The 21,616-nt window shown below is 39.3% G+C and overlaps 1 protein-coding gene across 1 annotated transcript in view; it reads left to right on the top strand.

Annotated features, from left to right (window-relative positions):
• Nucleotides 1-21,616, top strand: part of MSH2 (mutS homolog 2) — a 68,670-nt gene that overhangs the window by 16,521 nt on the left and 30,533 nt on the right. Inside the window, exon 7 of the mRNA XM_022573905.3 lies at nt 8,663-8,862. Within this exon, the coding sequence (XP_022429613.1) occupies nt 8,663-8,862 (200 nt within the window). The remainder of the gene's footprint in view (nt 1-8,662; nt 8,863-21,616) is intronic.

Raw genomic sequence — 21,616 nt, 5'->3', positions numbered from 1 at the left:
AAAGATTTCTCTTTTTCTTCTATTTTTAGAGCAGACGTAGGGACAATTATGACTAGATCTTCGAGTTTGATGCATACATCTTGTCCAGGACTATAGCCCAGTGCTAGGTTCAGGAACAATGATGAAAATAGGATTATTTTAAGTTACTGTCAGGCTCTTAGGAGGAAGAGAAGACAGGTTGCCTGGCACTGTGCTAAGCATCTCATGTTCATTAGCTGTGTGGTGATGGAGGCTGGCTTTAAAGCCAGGCTGGCCTGACTCCAGAGCCCATGCCCTCAAACGCTGTACTGTATTTCTTTTTTTTATATAAATTTATTTTATTTATTTACTTTTGGCTGCGTTGGGTCTTCGTTGCTGCATGCAGGCTTTCTCTAGTTGCGGCGAGCAGGGGCTGCTCTTTGTTGCGGTGCTCAGGCTTCTCATTGTGGTGGCTTCTTGTTGCAGAGCACGGGCTCTAGGTGTGCGGGCTTCAGTAGTTGTGGCTCGTGGGCTTTAGAGCTCAGGCTCAGTAGTTGTGGCGCATGGGCTTAGTTGCTCCATGGCATGTGGGATCTTCCCAGACCATTAGCAGGTGGATTCTTAACCACTGCGCCACCAGGGAAGTCCCTGTACTGTATTTCTTGTTTCTGTCAATTGTATTTAATTTGATCCAAGTTGGATTAACATCAGAAGTGAAATGTACTATTTTGGCTTTTATTTAAGTTATATCCATGGAATTGCGTTATGTGTTGTAATGCTCATTTTTCCATTCATTAAAACCTATTTGCACTGAGACTACAAATACTTTTTAGCTAATGGCTTAAATACTTTAATCTCCAAAGAGAATTGATATGTTATTACCTTTTAGGAGTGAGTTTCTGGGTATTTCTTCCTTTTGTGCTTTATCTAACAATCAAATTAGGAATTATAAGAACACTGTCCATATTACTATTTTTGCACTTATTTTCTGATAGGTCCAAAGAGTGCTCATGTTTGCACATACACTAGGACTGTTACTATTTTAATCTTCTGGGATTTTTTTTGTTTTTGTTTTTTAGTCTTTCCATAGATTCATCTGAAGCCTTGGTAATTTTCCCATGTTTTTTCAAAGTTACAGTTCTTTAAAGAACATTGAATATATGTTAGCATATGAAATAGTTCACTCGTGAAATTGCTGATGATATCATTTGCATATGTTGAATTTGGTATTCTTATTGCCTTCTAGTTTAAAACTGAGTATTTCTTTTTCTATGACATTTAATATGATTAATGTAGCAATCTTATTAGAAATATATATCTCCAAATAAAAGTGGTTCCGGGCTTCCCTGGTGGCACAGTGGTTGAGAATCCGCCTGCCAATGCAGGGGACACGGGTTCGAGCCCTGGTCCAGGAAGATCCCACATGCTGTGGAGCAGCTAAGCCTGTGCACCACAACTACTGAGCCTGTGCTCTAGAGCCTGCAAGCCACGACTACTGAGCCCACGTGCTGCAACTACTGAAGACCACATGCCTAGAGCCTGTGCTCCACAACAAGAGAAGCCACCACAATGAGAAGCCTGCGCACCGCAACGAAGAGTAGCCCCCCGTCGCCGCAACTAGAGAAAGCCCGTGTGCAGCAACGAAGACCCAACACAGCCAAAATAAATAAATTTATTTTAAAAAAAAGTGGTTCCTAAAAAAAAAAAAAAGTGGTTCCTATAAATGTAGAAATGGTGGTGGTGCTTATGTGATAATATATCATGCTTCTTGAGGCAGTGTACTTCCAGGGTTATATTAAGACTTAGACCTAGACTTCTTTCCAGGTTATATTAAGTATCCTTTTGTGCAAGGATGTCTGTAGTTAGTAGTCTGTATTCTGTAGAAACAGAGAGGTCTGGAGGTCATACAGTGAGTGCAGTTTCTTTAAAACAGCAAAGCATTGCTCTGGCCTCAGAGGAAGAACAGGAGGGCTATCACTCTACTGCTTTTCCACCACTTTTCTCTGCTTCCAAATCGAGTTTAGTGGAAACCCCTTTTTTCTGGTCTCTGGGCTGATCTGCTAGTCCCTTTGAATTTTATTTGCCTTCCTGTCCAGTCTGCACCACAAAGGCAACCCTCTTTCCAGTGCTTTCATGAGGGCCATAGAATTTCTTGCCCCATTGGTTCTTTGTCATACTGGCCCCTCTCTCCTTAGCTTTCTTTCTCAATTAAAAGTTTCTGGGGCTTCCCTGTTGGCGCAGTGGTTGAGAGTCTGCCTGCCGATGCAGGGGACACGGGTTTGTGCCCCGGTCCGGGAAGATCCCGCTGGGCCCGTGAGCCATGGCCACTGAGCCTGCGCGTCCGGAGCCTGTGCTCCGCAACGGGAGAGGCCACAACAGTGAGAGGCCCGCGTACCGCAAAAAAAAAAAAAAAAAAAGTTTCTCGATAAGGTCACACAATGCTGATTGGACCCACTGTACTTTCAAGCTATCTAGTTTTCACTGCTGCCTGGTATTACTTTTGTTACATGACTCATTTTAGTGACCAATCTAACATTTTTTATTTTCCCTTCAGCTGCCTCGTACGTGTAAGCAGATGATCTCCTCCCTGATTCTTACAATCTCAAAATGTACCTGTATTTTCAGTCTTTTACTCCCTGGCTCTTTCTCAGAAGAGGAAATAATGCTCTTCCCTTTCCAAAGGCAACCTTTCCATTTTGCCTTGGTTATAGTTTTTTTCCCTATTCCTTCTCTGCTTCAGTTTTCTTCCAGTGCATCCTGTACTGTTCTCTCTTCAAGTCTGCTCTTGCTGCTCCACCCTCCCCTCCCAGGCATTTTCCTCAAGATCCTATCTCTTTAAATCCCAACTATTTAGAATATAGGCAAATGAAATACCCCAAAATGAGGTTCCTCAGCTCCCATAGGAATTCTCTGCTTTCTTACTTGTATCACATTTCATTGCATTTTGTATCTTGGTTGTTACTCAGCACTAACTGTAAGATGTAACATGTCCTTCTCCTCCACTAGATTGAGAATTCCTTGAAAGCATGTTCCTTTCTCTTATATTTTGCCATACTCTTTTTTCTTTTTTAATTTTCTCAAGCCTATGTAGCAGATTATCTGCTATTTAATGTATCAAATGAGTGGTTCTGTCTGCGTTAAACCATGTGAAGAACAGATAAAGAAGAGGCTCAAAAACTTGTATTTAGGTACCAGATTTGTTCTCAGCCATATAAATAAGCTGTCATGAAATTCCAGTAAACTGTTTTTACAGTGAGAGATCAGAAGTGCTGGTTTTAAAGAACAGAATGGTGATTTTAAAATATCAAAAATTTCATGACTAATTTTATAATTTATTCTTTTGGAATTTTAGAGATTAACTGACCCTAAAAATTATCTTGTATTCCAGTCAACTTGTGCATTAATTATCAAATTGTGACAGCTGAGTAATTTTGAGTAGAATTGACAGGTATACTCTGTTTTGCCAACACTAACTTTGGTACTTCTGAAATTGTGATTTGAAAGTGGGATTGTCATGGAAACAGTAGAGCAGTCTTTTTTAAAAAAACCTGTTAACCAGAACACAAACTAATACCGTAATTATTTCTGAAATGGCATGTCGAATAGACTTGTGAAACTAGCAATTTATTAGACTTTTTAAAAAAAATAGATCTATTTATTTTTGGCTGCATTGGGTCTTCGTTGCTGCGCACGGGCTTTCTCTAGTTGCGGTGAGCAGGGGCTACTCTTCACTGCAGTGCACGGGCTTCTTATTGCAGTGGCTTCTTATTGCAAAGGACGGGCTCTACCTGCGCGGGCTTCAGTAGTTGTGGCACGTGGGCTCAGTAGTTGTGGCGCACGGGGGCTTAGTTGCTTCGTGGCATGTGGAATCTTCCCAGACCAGGGCTCGAACCCGTGTTGCCTGCATTATCAGGTGGATTCCTAACCACTGCGCCACCAGGGAAGTCCATTATTAGACTTTTAATGATATCCAGACCAAAGACTGAGGGGGCTGTGTATCTTGCCTTGTGCTATGTGTTTTAGAAGCTTTTTCATTCCCTTGCTGTTTTACTTAATACTCTTTCTGGAACTTTATGCTCTTTTTTTTTTTAAATTAAAGTATAGTTGATTTACAATGTGTTAATTTCTGCTGTACAGCAAGGTGATTCAGTTATATATATGTATATACATTCTTTTCTTATATTCTTTTCCATTGTGGTTTCTCATAGGATATCGAATATAGTTCCATTTGCTATACAGTAGGACCTTGTTGTTTATCGGTTCTATTTATAATAGCTTACATCTGCTAACTCCAACCTCCCACTCAATCCCTCTTGCCCTTGGCAACCACAAGTCTGTTCTGTATGTCCATGAGTCTGTTGCTGTTTTGTAGATAGATTCATTTGTGTCATATTTTAGATTCCACATATAAGTGATATCATGCGGTATTTGTCTTTCTCTTCCTAACTGACTTAGTACGGTAATCTCTAGTTGCATCCATGTTGCTGCAAATGGCTTTATTTCATTCTTTTTCATGCCTGAGTATTATTCCATTATATATATGTACTACATCTTCTTTATCCATTCATCCATCAATGGACATTAGGTTGCTTCCATGTCTTGGCTCTTGTGAATAGTGCTGCTGTGAACATAGGGGGTGCATGTATCTTTTTGAATTATAGTTTTGTCTGTGTATATGCCCAGGAATGGGATTGCTGGGTCATATGGTAATTCTATTTTTAGTTTTCTGGGGAACCTCCATACTGTTTTCCAAGTGGCTGCACCAACTTTCATTCCCACCTTTTCTCCACACCCTCTCCAACATTTGTTACTTATAGACTTTTTTAGTGATGGCCATTCTGACTGGTGTGAGGTGATACCTCATTGTAGTTTTGATTTGCATTTCTCTAATGATTAGTGATGTTGAGCATCTTTGCATGTGCTTATTGGGCATCTGTATGTCTTCTTTGGAGAAATGTCTATTTAGGTATTCTGCCCATTTTTCGATTGGGTTGTTTGTTTTTTTGTTGTTGAGTTGTATGAACTGTTTGTATATTTTGGAAATTAAGCCCTTGTCAGTCGCATTGTTTGCAAATATTTTCTCCCAATCTGTAGGTTGTCTTTTCGTTTTGTTTGTGGCTTCCTTTGCTGTGCAAAAGCTTCTAAGTTTGATTAGGTCCCATTTGTTATTTTTATTTCTATTGTCTTGGGAGACTGAGCTAAGAAAACATTGGTAGGATTTATGTCAGAGAATGTTTTACAAAATTATTATCTCTTCTAGGAGTTTTATGGCATCATGTCTTATGTTTAAGACATGAAGCTATTTTTTTTTTTTCTTTCTTTTTGTGGTACGCGGGCCTCTCACTGCCGTGGCCTCTCCTGTTGCGGAGCACAGGCTCCGGACGCGCAGGGTCAGCGGCCATGGCTCACGGGCCCAGCCGCTCCGCGGCATGTGGGATCCTCCGGATCGGGGCACGAACCTGCGTCCCCTGCATTGGCAGGCGGACTCTCAACCACTGCGCCACCAGGGAAGCCTTTTTAAGCTATTTTGAGTTTATTTTTGTGTGTGGTGTGAGGCTGTTTTAACTTCATTGATGTACATGTGGCTGTCCCAACTTTCCCAACACCACTTGCTGAAGAGACCGTCTTTTTCTCATTGTATATTCTTGCCTCCTTGGTTGAAGATTAGTTGACCGTAGGTGTGTGGGTTTATTTCTGGGCTCTCTATTCTGTGGAACTTTATGCTCTTGAACAATGTTGGTTACTTATGATTCTGTGGTCAGCTTGAGAGGAAACAGTGATAATATACTTGGTGGAACAGGAAAGAAGCATAGGGAGATTCTAGATCAGAGATGTCTTCTCTGTGGACATTTACCATTTATGGAGAGTGGCCTAAGGAGTTTTAGGAAAAGAAGAGGAAAAGAAAGATGAGGTATGTGAAGCCAACATCAGGTTTCTTTCATCCTTTTCCTGACCCCCTTAAACTTCTCTTCCTGCTTTATCATGGGAACTCAGAAATTTCTTGCGATTGTTAGAACTCACTTTTTTAAACTGTTCTGGGCCGAAGAATCGCTTGAGAAGCTCATTGCAATTTCACAGGCGGGCCCCAACCTTGGGGATTCTGTATTCTACCTCCAAGTGATTTTAATATGGGTAATCTTGGATCAAACTTGGAGAAGCCCAGTTAGAGCCAGAGGATTAGCTAGGAAGGCCCAAATTTGCTGTGATTTGGCTGCATCCCTGACTCAGTTTTGTTTGCTTTGTTTTTAAAATCTAGAGTACAAGCCATAAAAATCTTTTCTGGAGCAGTGAGTGCCTGAATAATTGCTTGTTTATATAGCCTGTGACTGGTTCGTAATATAAGCTTGGTAGCAGATTATTTCCCCTCTAATTTGGCATTTGCTACAACAAATATATCTACTACCAACTCCTTGAATATTATCTTGACATTCTATAGAGTTTGTTATTTTTCTCTTTATTTTCATCTTTTAAAGTGATTCAAGGTCCTTTAAACCAGTGGCCTAGCCTGGGGCCGTCCTCCCCTCCCCTGCTGCCTCTGGGACATTTGGCAGTGTCTGGAGACATTTTGGGTTGTTACTCTGGAAAGAGTATAGTGGGTGGAATTCAGGGATGTTGTTAAACAGCACAGAGCAACCCCTCACGGCAAAGAATTATCTAGCCTAAATGTCAGTATTGCCAAGGTTGCAAAATCTTTTTTTTTTTTAACTTTTTACTTTATATCGGAGTATAGCTGATTAACAATATTGTGATAGTTTCAGGTGCACAGCAAAGCGACTCAGCCATACATAAACATGTATCCATTCTCCCTCAGGCCCCCCTCCCATCCACGCTGCCACATACCAAGGTTGCAAAATCTTGCTTTAATATTTGTAGTCATTGTATGATAACTACAGGGGCAGCATATTTTTCCCTTCATATGACATGCTAGATGAACATTATGATGATGCAGGAATTGTAAATGCTGATGGAGAGATCAGTAAATAGTTAAGAAATTTAGAAAGCTGATTTGGTTCCTTTTCCTGTTCCTGTGCAATTTGAGGATTAATTTACTACTCATATAATTTACAAATGTAAGGAAAATGGTTGTTCATCTGATAGCGTTCTAAACCTAGGATCGTCTTCTGTGCCCACGCCATTTCCCCTACCTTTGAATGTTAAAGTTTACCTTTCAGCTATTACTTCAATACCATCTACTACATAGTTTTTCATACTGCACGTTGTGACCCAGTGGTGGGTTGTGAAGTTAGTGTAGCAGGTGATAACTAGCATTTTTGAAAAGTTAAATACAATAGAAAAATAAAAGAGTGCACCACGTATAGTAAGAGTTAAGTTTTGTCTTGCAAAACCTATTTTAATTATATGTTGTCAGGGAGGAAAGTTTCTTTTTCCTACTACTGTCCTAGTTCTTTGGCTGTGGCCCTATGAATTGGACTGACAAAAGACAGATTAACAAGAGAAAAAACAAACAGATGTTTATGCTTACATGTGGGAGCACTGAGAGATGAGTAACTCTAGGGTTAGTTGGAACTTGGGCTTATATAGCATCTTAGCAAAAGAACAATAAATTTTCAGAGAAGTGACAAGACAAAGGAAAAGGACTTTGAGTTCCTAGGGCTACAAATTGTGGGAAGGGAAACGTATGGAAGCTAAAGGTAGAGAAAGGCTAGCTGGTAGGGTTATGTACGTTCCTCTGTTGCCATCTCCAGGCTGTTAAGGGTCTAAAGTTGAGATTAATTGTTGTCCTTCCTGGTAAAGAAGGAAGGGGGAGCACCTTGGTAAATTTATGTCCTGCTTTTGGGCAAATAGGGAGAAGGCAAAGAGCTTTCCTTTCTGCCCCTTCTCAATTGTCCTCAACTAAAAATACTCCTTAAGGACCAAAGTAGTCCTCCTTATGGACACTAGAGTGGCATGTTTTGAGGTGGCTTATTTTGGGTCATGATGTAAAACTATATTTCTTGCTGTGGATTACAGGGAAAAAAATGGAAAGCCACTGATTCCAATAAATTACAAAAGCAATATAAGCTGTGTGTTTTATAGTTCTTGAAACAAGCTAAGATTTTATTTATTGATTTTGTGAAGCAATAAACTTATTTCAGTTTTTTAATTAGAAAATTTTGGCTTTTACTATCATGAGGTAATTTTAGAATGCATTTTGAATTTATAAGACTTTCTGATAGAATAAGTACTGAATTTGGCAACATTCTTGAATTGTAATTCTGTTTCGTTAAAGATGTTTCATTAAAGATCATTTTGGCTTTGTACTATCATGAGGTAATTTGAGAATACATTTTGAATTTATAAGACTTTCTGATAGAATAAGTATTGAATTTGGCAACATTCTTGAATTGTAATTCTGTTTCATTAAAGATCATTGTTTCCATGTGCAGTAATGTGTCAATATCAACAGTCCCAATAATGAGATTCCTCTATTTAAGAAATGTCAATTTGATGAAAGGCAAACAAAATTGGGTATATTTTAGTATCATATGATACTACTTAACTAAACATTAATTTGGGTATTAACTAATCACAAACTGCTTACATCACAGTGTTATGGAGCTTTCCATCCTCTACAAAAAACTAACATTTCAGAATAGATTCAAGCTTCTTACATGGAGTTTTTGAGTTGAGACATGTACCTAGTTGCCAAATTTTAGTTTCACACTAAAATATTTAAGATTAATTCTAGTATAATTTATTTCAGATTAAATTTAGTCGAAGCTTTTGTAGAAGATGCAGAATTGAGGCAGAGTTTACAAGAAGATTTACTTCGTCGATTTCCAGATCTTAACCGACTTGCCAAGAAATTTCAAAGACAAGCAGCAAACTTACAAGATTGTTATCGACTCTATCAGGGTATAAATCAACTCCCTAATGTTATTCAGGCTCTGGAAAAATATGAAGGTAATAAAATGATTTTGTTTTTGTTTTCCTTCACTCTCAATATACTTAGCAAATGTTCTGTCCTTTTAAAGTTGGTTCTGGTGACTCATCTTTACATTTTCCTAATAGGTTTATATTGCCCTCTGGCTGTATCACAGAAGCCAGAAGTCATGAGACAATTTAGAATTTTTGTTTTTTAGAAATGAATATTAGGATTACGAGGTTTATTAATAGGTGTCTTGCACTAACAGTGGCAGTTGAACAGGGTTTGATTGCTAAAGACTCACAGGACCCGAAATGACAGTGCTTACAAACACATGGTTTATTACGGGAAAAGGATACAGTCTAGCAGCCGCACTAAAGTAAGGATAATGCATCACAGCGAAAGGCTGTCACAGCAAGGGGGCGAGGGAGGTCAGGTGCAGGTACCTATAAAAAGGTCCTTGGTGAGGTGCACCTTCTCTGATCAGGGACCATTATTGTATGCAGAACACCCTGGAACCAGGGAGCCTAAAACAGTCTTGCTGGGCTTCTTAATATTTTGCTGGTCTTGTGGGCGTATTCCTGTTCTGTAACTAGTTTCTACAGCAGAGTCCTCTTGGGGCCTCAGGGAGACCAGGTGCAAATCATCGATCACATGGTGCTAAGCTCAATGAACCACCTTGAATCTCCTGGGAGGAGAGATTACAAAACAACACAATTAGTATGTTTCATGCCTTGACCAGGGGTCATTGCCATGCAGGAACTTGAAGAAAACACCGGAGGCTAATTCCAGGCCTGCTGGGATTAACCTTTCCAGTACACCTATGAAAGAAAGTTAAGACAGAAGGTCTTGGTGGTAACAGTTGAAGTCAGAGGGAAGTTACTACAATAAAGTAAGCAAAGTCATATATTAGATAATCAATATAGTATTGGTGGATAAAATCAACTTGCTCTTACAAGCATAGTTTTTAACTTTAAGTGAACATTAGTTTCTACAACAAATATTTTAGAAAGTACAAAGTTATATGTCTAATACATAAAGCATTTTAAGTTTCAGAGTTAAAAATCAACATCTCTTAGAGCTATGGAAAACAAACCTTTCAATATTATGAGAAAGCTTTATGAATTTTTTTGTAGGCAGACTTAAAAAACTATGATGACTGGTACAAAATACGTATAGATTTATTTTAAATTTTATGGTAACCTTCCCTCTTATTTATCTAACAGAGTGTAAAAGAAGAGCTAACTGCTTATCGTTTCAGAGTACCACTGTATGAAAAGTATTGCTATTCTAGTCAAGGCTCCTCATTAGACTGATGAGGCTTAAATGCCCTAGAATTTAATTTAGTCCCACCAAAGTGGAATTAAAGAAAATGGGTCTTTAATCTTTTCTGTTTCACATTTCTTTAGTGTGGCTTAATTTCCCTCCTTTGTGCCTCAATTTCCTCATCCTGTAAATGAATATCTTCTACTGCTACCATTTTCTGATTGTCTCCTCTGGCCTCATTCCAACAGGATCAGTTGGAAGCACAAGGGGATTGACCGGTGTTAGGGATGTAATCATGGAGATAGGCTCTCTAAACAATTTACTCTTACCACTTAACATGAGCTGTTTTAAACATTTCTCTCACATCTCTTCCCTCATGAGGTAAAAAAGCCATCCTTGTCCCTGTGTCCTCCTCTTGTACCTGTACTCAGTGAAGTTTCTGAAAGCCTACATTTCCATATTCCATTCACTCCACTGGCTTCAGCCCTGACCACTGTACTGAAATGGCATTTGCTAAGTGACTTACTTGTTGCTAAATTCAGTGAACACGGTCCAGTCCTTATCTTACTAGGTTTCACTGGTGAGTGTGACAGGCTTTTTTTCCTCCCAGTTTTACTGAGATATAATTGACATATAACATTGTATAAATTTAGGTGTACAACACGATTTGATATGTATATATATACTACGTAACTGATCACCACAATAAGTTGACATCATCACCTCACTTAGTTTTTTTTCTTATGATGAGACCTTTTAAAGTCTAATCTCTTAGCAGCTTTTTGAATATACAATACAGTTTTTGTTTTTATTTTTTTTGCGGTACGCGGGCCTCTCACTGTTGCGGCCTCTCCCGTTGCGGGGCACAGGCTCCGGACGCGCAGGTTCGGTGGCCATGGCTCACGGGCCCAGCCGCTCCGCAGCATGTGGGATCTTCCCGGACCGGGGCACGAACCCGTGTCCCCTGCATCGGCAGGCGGACTCTCAACCACTGCGCCACCAGGGAAGCCCTTATTTTTGTTTTTTAATTACAGTCACCATGTTGTACATTACCTTGCCAGGACTTAAATCTTATAACTTGAAATTTGTACCTTTTGACCACCTTCACCCATTTCCTCCACCCCCTGCCTCTCGCAACCACCAGTCTCTTCTGTGTTTATGAGTTTGGTTTTATTAGATTCCACATATAAGTGAGGTCACAAAGTATTTGACTTTCCCTGTCTCACTCTTTTCACTTGACATAATGCCCTCAAGGTCCATTCATGTTGTTGCAGATGGCAGGATTTCTTTCTTTATGGTTGAAGGATACTCCGTTGTACATATGTATCACAGTTTCTTTATCCGTTCCTTCGCTGGTGGACACTTAGGTTGTTTCCGTGTCTTGGCTGTTGTAAATGATGCTGCAGTGAATGTGGGGGGTGCAGATATTTCTTCGAGATAACGATTTTGTTTCCTTTAGATATATACCCAGAACTGGAATTGCTAGTTCCTTCTATTTTTTGCCATCCTCTTCAGTGTAGTCACCCCACGCCCACCCCACAATCCCCAGTTGTATTTTTGGGCCCCTTTTCACTCAGTACCTGAAACTTTAAACCTGGGATTTTTGAATGGGTTCTTGAAAGTATCCTGAAATTTTATGCAAAATTTTGTGTATATGTATTTTTGGAGGGGTAAAGGATCTGCAAGTTTCATCAGATATTCAAAAGTATATGTAAACCACCACCCCCCCCCAAAAATGTAAGAAATATTGCTCTGCATATTCTCTGGGGACTCTTTCTTATTCCCTGAGATAAGCATGGAAGTTAGGAATTGGATTTGAAAGGCTTGGCTCTCTTCATGAACCTCTCTGCATATGTGTAGATTAATGTACTTGAGAGTTTTCAACAAGTCAGTAATTCCCTACTTTTTCGGTGTTACACTTAATATAAGACCTGTGAGATATCATACCATTAGACATCATCACATATAGACCTGTGAGATATCATAACATTATGTAAATCAAATGCTTTACATTGTCAGTTTGATAACTGATGTCCAGTTAAGGTATTTGAAATCACCCAGCCTAGAAAATATTAAAGGAGGAAGACTGTTCCAAGTTTCCTGGTGCTTAGAGCTGTGTATTTTCTTTCAATAACATGGAACATTGGAGAATCTAGGTATATCCTAGTCACTGGGAACCTAACTAATCTCTCTTGAGTTGATTTACAATATTAGTTTCAGGTGTACAACATAGTGATTCAGTATTTTTATAGATTATACTCCATTTAAAGTTATTATAAAATATTGGCTATATTCCCTATGCTGTACAATATATCCTTGTAACTTACTTTACCCATAGTAGTTTGTACCTCTTAATCCTCTACCCCTGTGTTGCCCCTCCCCCCTTCTCTCTCCCCACTGGTAACCACTAGCTTGTCCTCTGTATCTGTGCATCTGTTTGTTTTATTTTTTAGATTCCACATATAAATGATAACATACAGTATTTGGCTTTCTCTGTCTGACTTCATTAAGCATCATACCCTCCAGGTCCATCCATGTTGTTGGAAATGGCAAAATTTCATCCTTTTTTATGGCTGAGTAATATTCCATATATTTATATATATGTATGTATATGTGTACACACACACACACACACATCTTCTCTGCCCATTAATCTGTTGATGGACACAGGTCCCTTCCATATCTTGGCAATTGTAAATAATGCTGATAGGAATATTGGGATTTGTGTATCTTTTTGAATTAGTGTTTTCATTTTCTTCGGATATATACCCAGGAGTGGAATTGCTGGATCATATGGTAGTTCTATGTTTAGGTTATTTTTTTTCCATACTGTTTTTCACAGTGGCTGCACCAGTTTACACTCCCACCAACAGTTTATAAGGGTTCCCTTTTTTCTACATCCTCGCCAACAATTTCTTATTTGTGGTCTTTTTAATGATGGCCATTCTGACAGGTGTGAGGTGATGTCTCATTGTGGTTTTGATTGGCATTTTTCTGATGATTAGCGATGTTGAGCATCTTTTCATGTGCCTCTCTTGAGTTTAAAATGGCATTTTGCAGAGTTCAGCATAGCTCCTTAGCCTACTGACTTCATGGAGAAAGTCAAAACTGAGGCTAATTTATGAGGAAAAACCAGATGCACTCTCCTTAAAAGTAAAATCATTAAAAGTTTTAAAAAATATATTTGTATATTACTAGAAATTGAGTGAATTGTGATGTTTTGGTTTTGATTAACTCTAGGTTTAATGTTATTCCTGGGAAAAAAATGAAAAAAAAGTAAATTCAGTGACAGCAGAGGGCAGCAACAGTTTAGAAAGTAGATTTGCATTGAGTGATAAAAGCTCTACTCTAAATTATCTTTCTCCTGTTTAAAAAAAAAAAGGCTATGTGAAAAATGTACTTGGCCTCCCTTATTCCTTATCTTTTAAAATTGAAAAGTTGAGACACACATTTGCAGCAACATGGATGGATCCAGAGTTTATCAAACTAAGCGAAGTAAGTCAGAAAGAGAAAGACAGATACCATATAATATCATTTATATATGGAATCTAAAATACAACGTACATTAACCTATCTACAAAACAGAAACAGATTCATAGACATAGAGAACAGACTTGTGGTTGCCAAGGGGGAAGGGGGTCGGGGAGGGAAGGATTGGGAGTTTGGGGTTAGCAGATGCAATCTATTATATATAGAATGGATAAAAAATGAGGTCCTACTATATAGCAAAGGGAACTATATTCAGTATCCTGTGATAAACCATAATGCAAGAGAATATGAAAAAGAATATATACATGTAACTGAGTCATTTTGCTGTATAACAGAAATTAATACAACATTGTAAATTAACTATAGTTCAATAAAATTTTTTTTAAAAATGGAGGCACAACCTAAAACAATGGTATTCTGCATTTGGAGCAAATTTCTGATAGTGCTTAAAACAACTCTAAGTATCTAGATTTTGTTGATGAATTTTATTGTAACAGCTATCACACTGAGGTATGTAACCCTTCCTTCTGCCCACATCCAAGTAATCATCCTTTTCTGTTTCAGTATATTTAAAAACCTTACATGTGCTGTTTTCCCTCCCCTGGTCATTGCATCCTCCTCAGTGAACCCATAGTAATCTTTCTTAGCATGTCTGATCATATCATTTCTTCCCTTTCAGTTATGAACACATTAATTTGCTTCCCATAACCTACCAGAAGAAGCCCCATTCCTGTGCCTGGCTGGCTGCTACTTCTCAGTCAGCCTCCCTTATACTCCCTCACCTACTCTTCTCACTGTACTGGTTCTCCAGACTGCTCTGATTTTTTATGCTTTTCCCCATGTTTTTCCTTTGTCTTAAATGCCCTTCACTACCTTGTCCACGTGATGGAACCCTACTAATATTTAAGATTGAGCTCAAATATCACCCTTTCTGTGACGCTTTCTCTGCCCTCCTCATGCAGTTTTCTGGTTTCCATAGCACCTTCTGCTTATCTCCATTGCTTTTTAACCCTAAATAACATAGTAAGTTAGTCTAATAATAATCCCCCCTTTTAACCTGATTGCTCAGTTTCCTTCTAAATAGAAGATAAGAATATGAAAGCAATTTGGCATTTCTGAAAAGGAATCTGCTTTACTAACGTAGCACTTTTTAAACTTTAGCCTATAAAGCTGCAATTTAAGATCTGGTTGGATTTTGTATTTTGGAGATATTTTCTTTAAATTTCGTCTTTATCAGTTTATAAAAGCAAGATAAACTCTTTGTAGTAATTATTCTACCATCTAGAGGTAATCATTATTAATATTTTGCTTTATGTTGTTTCATTCTTTAAGCAAAATTATAGAAGGTCAGTTATGCTTAATACTTTCTTTGACAAGGAAGACTTGTAATGTAGTTCATATATTAGGAAACAATTTGAGCATAATGTGAATTTTTTGTTGCTTATGCACATTTTGCCCATGGGAAACACTGGGTGAATGCAGAAAATTGCACCCAGCTGAACTGAGCAGTGTAGGCATACACAAAATGTACACAGACACACACCTCCAACATCCACCATGTGTTCATGAGCCACACTCATTTGCATGTGGTGTTACAGCTTTGCACTCACTGCACTTCAGAGGACTCACCATTTCACAGTAACTTACAAGCTGCAGCCTTTTGGAAGTCCACCTCCACAAGCAAACTTCATGTCTTTTGTGAGGTAAAATGCATTGTTTATTGTAGTATTTTTGTATTTCCTATACATTTAACTTAATTTAACATGTGTAAAACTGCCCTTTAAAATTTTTTTGTTTTTTATCTCTTTTCTTAATTTTATTTATTTTTTCATGAAAGTATAATTGACTTACCCAGTTAGTGTCAAGTCATAGAGGTTAAATTATGGCAACTAACAATTAGTACTATTTTTACTATTGTAAAATCAGTACTATTTATTTATTAAATTAGAACATTTTTATCCCACCAATATATTCTGTTACACTTTTGCATACAGCCAGTTCTGTTATAATTCAACATATGCATCCCTGTGCAAAACTGTGCAATAAAAACTAGTTTACGAGATAAAAGAGGTCAAGGCACAACACTCAGAAACTTCATCAGTTACATTTCTGGTCAGCAAATGTGTGGAGGTTTTGCCCCACACCAAGTGATTTCCTGTGACACTAACTGGGTGTTCTGCAGTTTAACTCAGTTGTGACACTGTCTCCCTGGGGATAGCATCAGATCCCATAGGTTAAGGGTTCAATCCCACAAGCCTGGTACCCTGCAACCTCTCTACCCAGTCTCAAGCCCAGGGTATTACCTGTACTTCTGACCAACCGGCTACAGATGAGGTCCCAATGACCCCCTTCTTGGGTTTAATCAATTTGCTGAAACAGCTCACTGAACTCAGGGAAACACTTACTTACACTTAACAGTTTATTGATAAAGGATGCAGATGAACAGCCAGGTGAAGAGATACGACAAGTCTCGGTGGGGGGGGTCCTGAGCACAGGAGCTTCTGTCCTGTAGAGTTGAGTTGCGTCACCCTGCTGGTGGATGTGTTTGCCCTCCTGAAAGCTCTCTGGACCGAACATGCCCCCCGCCACCGCTACTGGGGTTTTTAGGAAGCTTCCTCACGTAGGCATGATCAATTATGAACTCCATTTCCAGCCCCTTTCCCCTCTCTGGATGATGGGGGAGTGGGGGGTAGAGCTAAAAATTCCAAGCTCCTAATCATGGCTTGGTCTTTCTGGTGACCAGCCCCCATTCAAGAGCTCATCTCGGGTCACCTTATTAGAACAAGAGATGCTCCTAGTGCTCTTGTCACTTAGGAAATTACAAGCGTTTTAGGAACTCTGTGTCAGGAACCAGGAGCAGAGACCAGTACATTTTCTCTTATCTCACAGAGACTAGCATGGTATAAAATGATACTCATAACTAATCAGTGGAATCAGAAGAGAAAGTCAGCATAGGAAAGAAAATGACTGTTTTGTCAAAATGACAGTAGTAAGAAAGGAAAATGAGGTGTATTGTCAGGGAAAGTATTACCTGCAAATGAAGGAACGGAAACAGGTGGCTGTGCTCAACAAAAGGGGTGACGTGACCCGAGAATCTGAAAAGGAAGAGAGGGCAGGGGCCATGAGGGAGGATAAGAGGCCAAAACTATAGGGCGGCTTGGCTTGTTGGTGGTGGAGGAATAACGGAGATGCCCTTGTGCTAAAGGTTGTTATTCAGAGCGATTGAATTATTTTGATCTTTTACCATGATTGACTGCATTTCAACTGTTGGCTTCTTTGCTAATTTGGTAATGTTTGGGCTCCAGCCTCATATTTGTGTGAATACTGTAAACTTTCATTAGCAGCATCTTGCTAGCCTTTTTTCCACTTACATGAATTTTTAAATCCATTTCATAAATATATTTAAAGGGTCAGATAAAATTTAATTGTACTTCATAAAACTTCTAGGTTGGAGTTAAGGAAATTACGTTATATTAGTCAAGGGAACATGGGCATAGAATAAATTTTTAAATCTTTGTTAATTGAAACTCATGTCTTTTTATTATCATTTACCAAAATATTTACTAGAACAAGGATGTTAATACTAACTTGATAATTAATTTAGACTTTAGGTTGGTTTTTCCGGTCATATTCTATTTGGAAAGTCTGATTCAGCAGATTTGTGACTAGTGGTAGGCCTTGTACCTGAGTTAGTGTCGGGAGGACACATGTAGGGAGGCACCTCATATCTGTTACCCAGAACTCTCCTATAGTTCATTTTGATTTTAGTGTTACTTGCTCATTTAACTTGATTAGAAAATCTTCGTGTCTTTTTCTTAATTATTTTGCCAGCCGTTTCCAGTTACTTCTCAGTTACATTAAATAAAATGTAAATGATTTGAGAGAGAAGACATTTACCAGTGAGTATCAATAATTTAGGTGCAATTACAGCCAATTTACCCAGCAACCTCAATTTTGCCAGACACAGATCTGGGAAAGTCTTCTCGTGGTGGGAAGTTGGGGGCCTGTGGTGTGGTTGGTGTCTGCCTGTGGTGAATAAGACCGGGCATTGCAAGCTCGTGCCTGAAGGGGCCCGTCAGTTTACAGATAATGAGGCAGAATGGTGGGCTGATATTCTGATGAGCTGGGGAAGTCATGGTCTGACTAAAGTGGACCGCTGCTGGTTGGACTACCTGATTATCACTGAATGGGAATTCTGACTGAGGATTTCTCATATGGACACATGTTTCAAAGTCTACTCTGAATCCCTCCCTCTAAACTCTGCTTTTGGTGTTCTCTCTCTCAGTAAATGGCCCCATTATCTACCCAGTGGTCTAAGCCTTGGGAATCAGCCTTAACTGTTGCCTCTCCCATTTTGCATTCACTCAGTCACCAAGTCCTGTTGGTATCGCATCATATATATTCTTCACCTCGGACACCTTTCCATCCCACTGCCAGCACCCTAGTCCAGGCTATAGCATTTCTCACCTGAATTAGCTGTCAGCTTCCTAATGCTTTTACTGTCTCTTGTCTTGGCTCTTTCTAATCCTCTTTGCTTCAGCCAACTGTCTTTCTCAATATGTAAATATATTTATAAATAAAAATATAAATGTCTTGTTAACCCTTCAGGGGTTTTTCACTGCCTTTATATATTTACTGCCCTTATATTTCACTGCCTTATATTTTTGTGCGATTAATTGTCTAATGTCTGTTTCCCTCACGTGCTATAAGGGCAGAGACAGGGCTGTTTTGGGGTTTGACAGGCCCCTCATAAATTGTTGCCTCTGCCTCTCTGTCTGTCTATCCTTTCCCTCCTAGGACTCATTGTCAATGTTTCTCAGACTTTTTTGACGATGTCTCACAGTAAGATACACATTTTCATTTGACTTAGTGCATACCCATGGGTGTGTCTATGCAGTGTTAAAAAACAGAATTCAGCTGAGTGAATTTTAAAGCTCTTATTGGCTTTATTGAACAGTTCATGAATTGGGCAGCATCCCATCCAGGAGATAGAAAGGAGCTCTCTAGAGCTGTACAAAATGAAAGACTTTCATAGGCAGAAGGGAGCTGAAACAAGGAAGTTATAAAAAGCAGGTTGGTTATTGTAAGATTACTTTCCTTTAGGGTATTGTAGGGGTCTGTCAGGTGTATTACCTAACTGGTGCTGATCAGGTGATTCCTGATTGGCTGGCTTAAGATTCCATTTCTGGGAGAGCCGAAACTGTAATTAAGGTAAGCCTCGATTTGGGGACATGAGGCCTAGCATAAGCGACTCCATTTGGCGCCTGTTGTCTGTTTTAACAACATGTATACACGGTATATATAAAAACTGAAATAATTATATAATAAATTGTATAAGCTGAAATAATATGTAAAACTGAAACAACAATACAGTGTACTTTGACATTTTTCAATTTTTTCAATGAAAAATGCTAAGATTTATTAAATTTATGATGGAGAAAAGTCTGCAATTTGAAAAAACAAACTGCATTTGTTTTTTGCATCTGTTCAAGTGAACTTGAACATCCTCTGGATCTCAAATATACTGCACACTCTTTGGCCTTTGTATGTGCTGTTCCTTTAGAATCAGACATTTATCCCTTCCTGTCTCACCTGGCTTTGTTGTCTTCATCTTTAGATTTTCACCTTCAAAGTCATTTCTTTGGGTAGACCTACCTTTTTCCTACATTTGAGTACACTCCTGTCCTAGTTATGGGTTTCCAAAGCACCCTGTATTTCCCTGTCATTATACTTGCATCCTTCTTAGTAATTAGTTTAATGACTGTGTCATCTCTCCCCGACACCTGAGTGTACGGTATGTCCCCAGGGAACAAGTATTCCAGCCCAACTTCTGACATGTAATAGGCCATCAGAAACTTCTTTTGGGAGAATGAGAAAATACCACTTAGTGTAGGAGAGAGAATGTGTCAGAAAGGAAACTGAAAAGCAGTAAAAGAATGGGAAGGTACTTAGTGATGAATGGTTGTGCTAGGGGTTCAAGATGCTTTGTCTTACCATTGTTATTTAAGAGGTCCTGAAAGCTTACGGTGTTCTTTATTTTACTTTAGTGTCTATGCTAATAAAGGTATGTTAGCAAAAATTGATTAATTCATTGCTTACATCATAACAAAGGACTGGTACCCAGAGTTTGTTAGGGCAGATAAGGGAGAAGCAGAAACAGTGAGAAGGTTTAGCAAACACTTGGAGTACTCACTGTGTTCCTGACACTGCTAGCTGCTGAGGCTGTGATAGGACCCCAAAACAGTCTCTGCCCTTATAGCATGTGAGGGAAACAGACATTAGACAATGACTGTCACACAAAAATATAATTTTGATAGATGTCATAAAAGGAGAATTCTAAAGTGGTATATCAAGAAAGTGTAACATTTTATTTTGGGGCAGTGCACATGCCAAAGTGGTTTTCATTGGTGTTTTTGCCACTTGACGAGTAGCCGTGCGGTTTGCGGGCTCCTAGTTCCCTGACCGGGGATTGAACCTGGGCCCCAGGAGTGAAAGCGCTGAGTCCTAACCACTGGACCGCCAGGGAATTCCCCTGAAAATTAGCCTTTCTAAATTCACTAAGGATAGTTTCCATAGTATTTCTCTCAGTCGATGATTAAGTAGCATGAACATAGGCAAGATGGAGAAAACAAGTCCCCAAACTGGTGTTAATACACCAGTTAAGGCTTAGATTTAAAGCTGGCCAGGGCATCATTCCAGGAGTATATTTAATGAACCACTTACCTTTTTTTTTTTTTTTAGTATTTAAATATTTATTTATTTTTGGCTGCATCGGGTCTTAGTTGCTGCACGCGGATTCTTCGTTGAGGCATGCGGGATATTTCCTTGCGGTGCGTGGGCTTCTCTCTAGTTGTGGCGTGCGGGCTCAGTAGTTGCGGCGCATGAGCTCAGTAGTTGTGGCTCATGTGCTCAGTTACCCCACAGCATGTGGGATCCTAGTTCCCTGACCAGGCATCAAACCTGCGTCCCCTGCATTGGAAGGTGGATTCTTAACCACTGGACCACCAGGGAAGTCCCTGAACCACTTACTCTTGATAGACTTACGGGCTTTCAATTTATCCTGAAATTTGTTATAATTTTTATCATAGTAAATGATGATGAAATGTTTGATAGTGTTTAAATTATGCTTTGGGTTGTTACAGAATTGTAAGTACTTATGCTTATTGACCTAAACATTGCAGCAGTTTCTGAGGCACATAACAGCATTCTTTTAAAATTTTTCCTTGTGATGAGAATTCTAAGGATTTACTTACTCTCTTAACAGTTTTCATACGTATCATACAGCAGTGTTAACTGTAGTCGTCATGCTGTACATTATATCCTCAGTGCTTATTCATCTTGTAACCAGAAGTTTGTAGCTTTTGACCACCTTCCTCCAATCCCCCTCCCCTCCCAGCCACAAATCTGATCCCTTTAACTATGAGTTGTTTTTGTTGTTTTAAGATTTCATGTATAAGTGAGATCATAAAGTATTTGTCTTTCTGGAGTTCCCTGGTGGTGCAGTGGTTAAGAATCCGCCTGCCAGTGCAGGGGACACGGGTTTGAGCCCTGGTCCAGGAAGATCCCACATGCTGTGGAGCAACTAAGCCCAAGCACCACAACTACTGAGCCTGCGCCCTAGAGCCCGCAAGCCACAACTACTGAGCCCGGGGCCACAACCACTGAAGCCCACACGCCTAGAGCCCGTGCTCTGCAACAAGAGAAGCCACTGCAATGAGAAGCCCGCACACCACAACAAAGAGTAGCCCCTGCTCACCGCAACTGGAGAAAGCCCACGTGCAGCAATGAAGGCCCAATGCAGCCCAAATTAAATAAATAAATAAATATATTAAAAAATATACAGTGTTTGTCTTTCTCTGACTTATTTCACTTAGCATAATGCCCTCCAGGTCCATTCATGTTGTTGTAAACGGCAGTATTTCCTTTTTTTTTTTTTAATGGCTGAATAATATTCCATTTTGTGTGTCTGTGTGTGTGCGCACACGCCACATTTTCTTTATCCTTTTATCCATCGATGGATCCTTAGGTTGTTTCCAT

The sequence above is a fragment of the Delphinapterus leucas genome, chromosome 13 (assembly GCF_059928025.1).
Source record: "Delphinapterus leucas isolate spDelLeu-1000000601 "Yukka" chromosome 13, BTC_Dleu_Yukka2, whole genome shotgun sequence".
Lineage (NCBI taxonomy): Eukaryota > Metazoa > Chordata > Mammalia > Artiodactyla > Monodontidae > Delphinapterus > Delphinapterus leucas.
This window is presented reverse-complemented; position numbering and strand designations above follow the sequence as displayed.